General features: G+C 30.0%; 1 protein-coding gene across 1 annotated transcript; it reads right to left on the bottom strand.

The window, feature by feature from the left end:
- Window positions 1-579: 579 nt before the first annotated feature.
- Window positions 580-5470, bottom strand: LOC25499273 (NAC domain-containing protein 21/22). The gene is made up of 3 exons (XM_013594455.3): window positions 4990-5470; window positions 2436-2701; window positions 580-1358 (listed from the first exon to the last, which is right to left on the bottom strand). Exons 1-3 carry the CDS (start codon window positions 5156-5158, stop codon window positions 918-920), a joined length of 876 nt encoding a protein of 291 aa, XP_013449909.1. The 5' UTR covers window positions 5159-5470; the 3' UTR covers window positions 580-917.
- Window positions 5471-10270: the final 4800 nt, after the last annotated feature.

A 10270-nucleotide genomic window follows, 5' to 3' on the forward strand; every position in this document is an offset into this window, starting at 1 on the left:
AGATGTTTAATAAAATTTACTCTTAAAAAAAAATAGAGTCATGAACATTGTCAAAATAAACTCTTGAGATTTAACGTTCCTTACACGCCCTTCTTGCATAATCAATCACTCACTTCATTTGTGACTAGACCGCTACATTGTGAGTATTTTGTTAGTGTTCGATATGTTTATTTTCATCTTCCATAATGTGTTGTTGCACAACTTAATATTCTAGTGCTGTAATTAGATTATACAACCGTTTGTACTCCCTACATTACATACATACATAGGCCTCCTTACACACACTGACACAAACATATATAATTTTTTTTGAAGGAAAATCTTTTTCTGGTTAAAAAAACAATATAGTTCATATATATACCGACAGTACAATCACAATTGATTTTTATTTTTCTTGGAAAGAAAATACAATTGATGAATCGCTAAAAAATTTGTGATTTTAATCATATTTATATTAAATTTTAGACAAATGATGATATGTTATTGATTTCTTTTCTGAGGGATGAGTTTATATAAAAAATCTGAGAGTGTATCTAAATTTTAATATAAATACTCATCTTAAATAACTATCCATGAAAATAACACAAAAAATAAGCATTGCTATTACAAATATTAATCATTTAATCGACAATACAAAGGATATTATTAATGGCCTACCCCCCGGAAATAATATACTTAGGAAATCATAGTAATTACGAAAAGTCTAACTAACTTACCACACTATATTATCCTCTTATTACATATATACCCCAATCTTGAAACACCAAATCCCAATCTAGCATGTGCCTTTGCCACTAAAAGCTAAACACAATGAATACATTCACAAATAAATCAAATTTGAGAATATATGACACAAAGAACCTTATAATAATAATAATATATATGTACATGTAGAATGCATGTTTTATTATCTATCTTTATAGTAAGACCACATTATCATCATCAACCTCAAATCTTATTGCGTCCAAGTTTGAAGCCACACCATCTTCTAGGCTATTTTCTTCCAAATCCATGTTCCACAAGAATCCATATCCATCATCACCTTTGGAACTAATTTGAGTAACCGTGCTATTATCATTTGGATTTGTTTCACGTGAATATTGAAGGAGATTCATCATGGAAGAATTGTTTTGGTTTGGATTTAAATGATGAAGTGTTGTCATGGGGGAAGAAAAAGAATCAAGTTTGTTATAGCCACTAGGGATGGTTTGGTAATTTGTTGGAGATGATGACATCAAAGTTAGGGATGGAGGTGTTGTCTCATACATGAATTGTTGTGTGTTGAGTTTGGAACTATTATTGTTGTTGTTGTTCTCTTCTTTGCTTTTGTGAAAGACTCTACACAATACCCAGTCCTCCTGTGATCAACAAAAATTTGACCTAATTAACAAATATATATGTAAAACAAGAAAATATACTTTATCCTCACGCCAAAAATACACGCCATCAAATTAAGGTAACCTTTTATTTTTCATTTGTCATTCATTCAAAAAAAATAATCATTTGTCATCAAAAAAATGTAGCATTTTATTTCTCCCTTAGTATCCTACATTCAATCATTTAATGACATTTTATTTTTTAATGTAAACACAAAATTCATACTTAAACGTGCTTAAAAGAAACAGAGAGAGTATTGTTTTTGTATTGAGAGGATGTATTGTTTTTGTAAAAAAAAAAATTGAAGCTAAAATGAGATATATATTAATCAGAGACTAATCAAACATAAGAGGTCTCAGAGAAGAGAGCTAAGAAAAGTATGAGTTACAACAAATTACCAAAAAGAAAATGAGTGTTATAGCAACATAGCAGGCACGCTAAGAAACACAAAAAAACTAGGACTTATTCGTGTCCAACAAGACTTGCACATATATGAATAGTTTGTTGATGCGAAAGACACAACTTTGTGAATTTCTTTGACATCACATATTAGAACTCGCATGTTCTATAGTTTGAAATTCAAATGCATAAAAACAACGGTCAACAATGTCAAGAGTATTTGATGCCCTTCATGTTTTATACTTAAGCCATCAAATACTCTTGATGTGGTTCAATGTTTTGAAGTATTTGAGAAACTATACTTTTTTCTTCTTTATCCACGGAAGATGGATGATATTATGTCATTAATTGTATTCAGTTTTTTATATAACACAATCACTTGTATTATATAAATTAGTTTGCTGATGCGAAACACATGACTTTGTGAATTACTTTGACATCACATATGAGAGCTCACATGTTTTATAATTTTGAAATCAAATACATAAAAATTCTCAACAATGTTAAGAGTATCGGATACCATTCATGTTTTATACTTTTCTATCAAAAACTCTAAATGGTGTTGAATGTTTTGAAATGACACTAAAACGTTTTTTTAATTTAAAAAACGTAGTTACACCACATTGGAAAATTGATTAGGCAATACATAGAAAACTCACCTTAGGAGGCATGTGTGGTGTCTCTAAGCGAAATTCATGCATAATCCACCCTGTTTTGATACCATTTGGAGCTCTATTCCTATAGAACACCAATGTCTTCCTCATCCCTACAACCTCTTGTGTGATTGGATCTAACACCATACGATCTTTCCCAGTTGCTTTCCAATACCCAGATATAGTTGCTCTGTTTGTTCTAAATCCAGTTGCATATTTGCGGTCCCGGAAGCTAAAGAAATACCATTCATTTGCATTAAGCTTTGCCACCTCTGCATGCAATGCATGAAATTAACACATAGACATGATGGGTCAATTGTTTTATACACATTAATAAATAAGGGAATACCAACAACTATATAGACAACAACACGTGACTAAGTTAAGGTAAGGTAAGGTATGATAGTACATGCAATTAATATGTCTAGTAGTTCAATTTTAGAAATAATAAATGTCGTTTGTCTATTGTGTGTTGGAATCACATGTCATCTACGAATTATGACACCAATTTTTTCAAGTTCTAAATTTTACCAGACAAAGAAGACACCAACATGGTATTTCATGACATCAACCATGGTGGTTACAAATTTTGAAGTTTCAAGCCTCCAAGTTACTCTAATTGCCTTTTTTTTAGGGAAGTATTTTGCTACTGATTTTTTTAAAGGAGTATTTTCTATTTATGTGTAGCCTTCCTTCTTATTATCTCATTTCAATGCTTTCATAATGTTGTACATGAACAAGAAGTAATTAATCTTGAGAAAAAAAAATTATGTATACGTCCCCTACGTGTATAAAAAATAGCTTTTTAATTTTTATGGACTATACCAATTAAATTGTGTTATTTGAAATCTCTCTTACTTTTTACTTAACCCGGGTTACACACATTTAAAAAAGGGACACAAAAAAAAAATAAAAAGACACTATTTCAACATCAAAATTCTGATGTCAATTACAAAAAATCATTACTCTTATAAAAATTAGCTTTTCCTATATTTCATCATGAGGGGACACTAAAAATGACATATCTAAACATAATATGAATGATAATAATTAGTCATAATCATGTAGATAGAGAGTCATATCAAAGAAAGGTAATTCATGCGTATGTATACTTATACACGTATGTGATTGAATAATAATACCGTTAAAGACAGCAGTGTTGATTGCTTGATGAAAATGTATTACTTTGTCAACTTTGTTCAATTAAATAATAATAGTTGCCAATTCTTTTATCTATCTTAAACGTAAAACTGAAGGGACTGGTAAGAAATTAATTAATATAATAAAGGGAGGCTCATTTAAATAAATCTCAAGAGAATTCATTTATATATGCTCCAACAACTCACAGAATTATTTGTCAAAAAAAATAATAAACTGACAGAATTAAGTGACAAAAAATCAACTCATAAATAAATTAATATTTTAAATAAAAATATGTACGATCGTATATGATGTAGGAAAAAGTAAAAACGTTTTTTATATGAAGAAATACAAGGAAATCCTTGCTGCAATGATTGGAATTATTTTCTGACATATACTAATATACTGTCATGACCCGAACTTTGTAGCATGAGGTTATTATCATCTAAGAATAATATTACTGTATGGTGCATAGTGCTTGTATATTTTGATTCGTTGATAGTGCAAACTGCAGAATCTTTTATATCATATTAAACTTTTTTTTTTTTTTTTTGGGTACAAATCATATTATATTATTCATGTGATGTATTGATGCATCTGAATTAAATTAAAGTAAATCTTTGTTGTCTTATACTTTGTATTCTACTGCAAAAGGATAAATATTATCTTCATAAATTGATTGCTTTTTAAATCCGTTTTAACTGAAAGAAGAAAAATGATGAGATAAGGAAAAAGACAAGAAGAAACCTTGTAGAAAATAGAACTCAAAAAACATCACTTGCATCTTCATTAATGTATTATAGTACAAGACAACTATATACAAAAGGCAAAAACAATTATACCAGCAAATCCACATCAATTAATGAAGTATATCTAATAGATAAATTAATTATTAAAAAATTTAAAAACTTATTCATAAATGCATTACACATCTGAATGCATAATGATCCCTTCCTCTTACCTTTCCATCCCTTTCTATTTTTCTTGTATTCTCATCTCTCTCTCTCTCTCTCATTTTCTTTTGGTTGTGGAATCTAACAAAGTGTGCTTGTTAACTTTCCATATTTAACAAAATATGGCTGACATGATTGTCAGATCAAGTTCATGAAGGAAGACAACACAACAACTAGAGATAGAACAAAGGTTTATGAGAAAAAAAGAACATATGTTTTTTTATGATGTGAAATAACCTATGTTTTGAGGTGGCTATTCTATATTTGTTGTAAGAAAGACACAAACAAAAGGAAAACAACAAATGAGAAGAATTTATGCAGTGAAAAACAAAACAAAAATTTCAGAAATCAAAGAAATTATTAAAACTATATAAATTAAATCAAGCCATGAAGATAATTCAGATAATTAATAGATAAATATATACAATTAACATATTTTAAAAATTATGCATAATTAACATATATACCTGGAAGTTGCCATGGTTCACATATGTGAAGGTCAATTTCAATCAAAGTACCCTTAAGAACTTCCTCATTTGTGATCTTTTTGTAAAGATAGTGACAAACCAATTCCTCATCACTTGGATAAAACCGAAATCCAGGAGGTAGTGAAGCTCCTATGTCTCTCAAACCCATGATTCAAAGGAAATTAACTAATAAAAAAAGAAAGGAGATTCAAGGAATGAAAGAGAAAAGGAAATTTAATGAAGATTTTGTGGATCAAAGTTTTGTATAAAGAAAGGAATGTGGATAATGTGTATAATTGAAGCTTGGAGAGAGTTAATCACTTGGTTTGGAAATATTAAGATGTTGGCAGAAAGGTTGGTACCATGTATTTATATATAGTTAGGAAGATAAAGAGAGGATGTCATTTTAATTAATTAGATTTTTCTAACTACAATATTCCAGGAGGGGAATGCTTGTGTAAATGGTTAGTTATAGTAGGAAGTTTTAAGATAAACCAAAGTTACAAGAAATCTTCTAACAAATAAGGGGAGAACAACTTATATGTAACTGAGAAATACAAATCCACCAAAATGCACTTTTTTACTTTTGTTATTATATTAAAAAGTGTCTTTTCTTCCATTATTTAGAGGAGAAACTATTATCTAAAGATAACTGAATAGTCTTTTAAAAAAAAACTTCCCAAGCCAATTAACTCAACTTGGCTTGCTTAACAATTAACTAGGGTCTCATTCATGCATTCTATGTTTTACGAACTTTGATAAATTTTCACTTTAATGATGTACATCTTCTTAAATTAGGGATATCCTATCCGTCCTGGAATAGAGTTAGCTAAATTACAAGATTTAAGAAAATTTACAATAATATCAAATTTATTGAGAACTTATATTATTTTACAAGTTACCTTTTAAGAGAATACTAGTTTATGTTTTCTTCAAAACATTTATTACATGATTGATAAAAAATATACAACATAATAAGAGGCACTTTGATGATTAAATACTCATTCTAATCCTATTTATAAGAGGCATTTGGATCAACAAAAATTGATGTATCTAGTTCAAAACTTGGATCAAAATATCAACTTTTGTTGACCTATATGTCTTTATAAAAAGGACCCAAATTAGTAATTAAAGTTGAAAATTTCAAAACCAATTTATAAAAAAGACAAAAAAATCTAAGATGGATCTTATAACTGAGCACAACATAAATGGATCCGAGACTAATTTTTGGTGTGGCTAAAATAATAGTGTTAAAAAAATTTGTCTAGGAAAATTAAGACAATGTACTATATATTTCACTCAAAATAACAACCTTTGTAGTTTTATTTTGCTAATTTTATTAGCCCAAACCCATTTGTCACCCTAACAATTGTTAATTAGAACAAAATGAGGCGAGAAGCCAACAAACCTCCTTTAACAGGTTGGTTCGTAGTTTTTTCATAGCAGTTTTCATGGTGGTGCTGATTTTGGGTCTTTTGTGGCTGGGCTTGTGATGGTTTTTGGTGGTGGTGCTTGTGGTGGTTTTTGGTGGTGCTGTGCGTGGTGGCTGGTGTTGCTTTTTGGTGAGGGTAAATGGTGGTCAATGGTAGTTTTGGTGACGGTGGTGGTAGTGGTGTTGGTTTTCGTGGTGTTTTTTTGGTGGTGGTTTGTGATGGTTATGTTTTTCCTTGCTGTATGATGGTACAAAGGTTTTTGGTTGACTTTTGCGGTTCTTTATGAGGTGTGTTTAGGGTGAGGGTGCTTGGGAGAGCTAATGGTGGTGTTTGGGGTTGTATTCCCGACTGTTTTTCAAAGGTTGTTGGTTGTTGTGTAGGTTTTTAATTTGGTGTTCAGGGGTTGTGTGTGAGTAAGTGGTGGAAGTTGTTTTTGTGGCAGTTGTGACAATGTTTGAGGATTTTGTAACAACTTTTGTTTATGTTGTTTCGTTGATTGTGGTGTTAGCTTTGTTTTGGTGGATTGTTTTGGTGTTTCTATTTATTGATTTCGGATATAGTCATTTGTTAGGAGGCGTTTCCCATAGGTTTTTTGGATTTTTCCTTTGATTCACATGTGTATCAGTTTTCCATTGGGGGCTCCACATCTATCCTTTGTACGTTGCTACTTTACGACTCCTAGCCTGAGTGCATCTTTGCTCAATTTACCCCATTTCAAGACATGGATGTGTGACATGTGGAAAAAAATAAAATCAATGGTCGTGATTAAATGGTTTGGAAAAAGCAATTTTTTAATGAGAAAAAATCATACGCACTCTCTACTCTGAAACAAATCCCACGCGCTTGCAAACTCTCCTTCTTCCTTCTCAGATTTTCTTAAATAAAAATCAACTTTATAAATCTATGAACCGTCTAATCTTAAATCATACAATCACAAATATGCCGACTGTGCATGAATAATGAATGCATAGCCATGATTATTTGCAATTCAAATCCAATGTGCATATCCAACCAAGAAATAAAAATCTACTTTATAAATCTATGAATCGTCTAATCTTAAATCATACAATCACGAATATGCCGACTGTGCATGAATAATGAATGTATACCCATGACTATTTGCAATCCAAATCCAATGTACAGATCCAACCAATAATGTTCTAATGATAATTTTTCTTTACTACCGACGGGATCAATCAACATCAAATGTCTCTTCTAGTGCAAAGTATAGTTTTTTTTTGTTGGTCGTTTGTTCGAAATGTTGAGCTAGCTAGGAGACCTAGTTTGAAGTAGTACAAATCTTTCCTAGCTTTGGTTTACTGGATCATAGACGTTAATTAATTCATCAATTAACTAATTTATTTCATATTTTATCTTAGGGTACATTGAATAGAGATATTCTTACTTGTAGATCGTCCTAAAATAACGTTATTCGTTGTTTTTCTTTTATGTACTTTCGTCATGCATATAATTAAATCAATCCTTCCCTTTAATCCAATGAACATAAGTTAGCAAAAAACAATGCTTCATTCATATACTTTCATAGTACTGTTGTCAATCATAATCATACATAAGTAGTAATTAGTAAAGCTGGGGAACTTGTTAATTATGTGTCCAAGTATACAACACTCAATTATCTTGATTGATTTTGGATAAATTAATTAGTGGAGGGAAGTACCAAGATTCAATTAGAGAAGCACGTGAGGTTGATAAACTCCTTGAGCCCAAGTTGAACATGGACAGCTCTAAGAAAAACACAGGAAATAATTCTAGTAGCTGGAAATAGAATTTAATGCCAATCATAAACTTGCAAGTCCCATCTGTTCCGTCCTCCATCACAGATTGATACATGTAGTAGGGTGTAGGGTAACCTAGCTAAGCTAATTGTCTTTCATGGGGTCACTTTGGCCCTTAAGAAATTTCGAGGATATAATAATAATAATAATAATAATAATAATAACTTTGTCTTTCAAAAATGGAGTAATAATAACTTTGTCTTTTTTGCTAAGACAATTTCTTTTTGTACTATTGTGATTTTTTTTTAATAACAAATAAATCACATTCCTTACTTTACACACAATCTAAAAGATTCACCCACCACTCATAATTTATTTATACATATCCGTTTCCTTTCGTCTTGAACTATTTTTAAAATTGTATCTTAGTTCTACCTACTATATATCTCCAATTCATCTGGAATTGGATTATAGAAGATATGTCTATTTATCAGCATTTAAAGTATTTAAATTATGGAGTGTCATACAAAAACACAATTTTTCTTTCAAATTTTGATCACTCCCAAGTGCACTAATGCTGCAAAAAAATCATCCACCATGACTAGGGCCACTCCAAGCCTACAATCATAATACTTTTTTTGTTATAAAAGGTAATATTATAGCCATTATATACTATTCCACTTATCTAAAATGGAGAGTTTCTATTATAATTATATGTATCTGTTTCTTTGCTTTTTGTTTCTGGCTGGGTGATGAGGGATGCAATAATAATGTAGATGAGGACAAAATTGATATTTGTCAAAACATGTATCATCTAAATTATATAATAATTGGGAGAGTGCATGTGACAAATGACTATCCATTTACTGTTTCTCCTCTAGCTAGCTTGCTCTCCTCCACTATATGAGGACAACACATAATGATTAGTATGAATGATATTAATTAAATATACGTGTACAATTTAGTTACACTCAATATAATTCTAAATTTTTACTGATTAACTATAATAAAGTCTAAAATATGCACTTTAAAATATGTGAAAATTCGGATTACTTGTTAAAATTAGTCCCTTTCCACGTATGCATGATTAATGGGCCTTTTTAGTTAATTAGTCGTTGCAAGAAGGGAAACTGAGAGGTCCCATATGTGAATTTAACTATACTACGTGGCATGGACGTGGATGAGACAGTTATTATTGGATGAGAACTTGATCATTAATCGTTTAATGTGACTCTGTCGGAGAAACAGTGATTGTGTAGTTAGTACCAACCATTGGAACCAAATAGAGTAACAATAATTAGTTCGCTAGAGAAATTAACGATACTTTAGAGATATACATATACTATCAAACCCAGTTTAAAAAAGCAATACTATCACAACAAAGTCATAGATAATTCTTTGATAGACACAAGAATTTAGACATTTTATCTAGTCACACACAAAAAAATACACATATTAATTAGAGAGAAACTTATATGGATACAACACCAAATCAAAATCACTTAGGTACACTCATTAAAATATTTATCATTTAATTATTTCAAAAAGATATATTTTTTAATTCTTTTCTCTTTCATACTTTTCCTTTTTATGTATGTGCGCACGCCACATATTTATGCTTGCGACCAAGCAAGTGTTTCAACATATTATAATCATTTGAAAATTAATGATAATTTTTTATACTTTTTTCTTTTTATGTATATATGATTAAATGGAGGGTCCAAAAATTGCTCCAAAGTCGTAGGGTAGCAAAACTTTGTAAACCTTGGATGAGTAAATATTATTCATTAAAGCTCTCTTTAGTAAAAACTAGATAATCTAGCTTATAACAAATGAATTTATAACATCTTTGAAAAAAAAAAGAACAAATGAATACATCAAATAGTTTATAAACTTATTTATAACTCATAACATGTAAGTTAGTTGATTGAATTTATATTTCTAATAAAATTAACGGTTGAACTAATTTATAAATATAAAATGACATATAAAATATGTTTTCAAGTACTACTTTTTTTAACTAATTATGATTACAAAGGTAAAATTAAGAGAATGAATGATACTCCCTCCATTTTTAAATATAAGCAAAATTGACCTTTTAGATTCATTCAT

The sequence above is a fragment of the Medicago truncatula genome, chromosome 7, assembly GCF_003473485.1.
Source record: "Medicago truncatula cultivar Jemalong A17 chromosome 7, MtrunA17r5.0-ANR, whole genome shotgun sequence".
NCBI lineage: Eukaryota > Viridiplantae > Streptophyta > Magnoliopsida > Fabales > Fabaceae > Medicago > Medicago truncatula.

Excerpts from the sequence above, each read along its gene's own strand:
- LOC25499273 (XM_013594455.3), bottom strand. The coding sequence starts at position 5,158 with ATGGGTTTGAGAGACATAGGAGCTTCACTACCTCCTGGATTTCGGTTT. Across the intron at positions 2,702-4,989 it reads TGAACCATGGCAACTTCCAG|AGGTGGCAAAGCTTAATGCA; the intron begins GTATATATGTTA and ends CATTGCATGCAG. Across the intron at positions 1,359-2,435 it reads CACCACACATGCCTCCTAAG|GAGGACTGGGTATTGTGTAG; the intron begins GTGAGTTTTCTA and ends TGTTGATCACAG.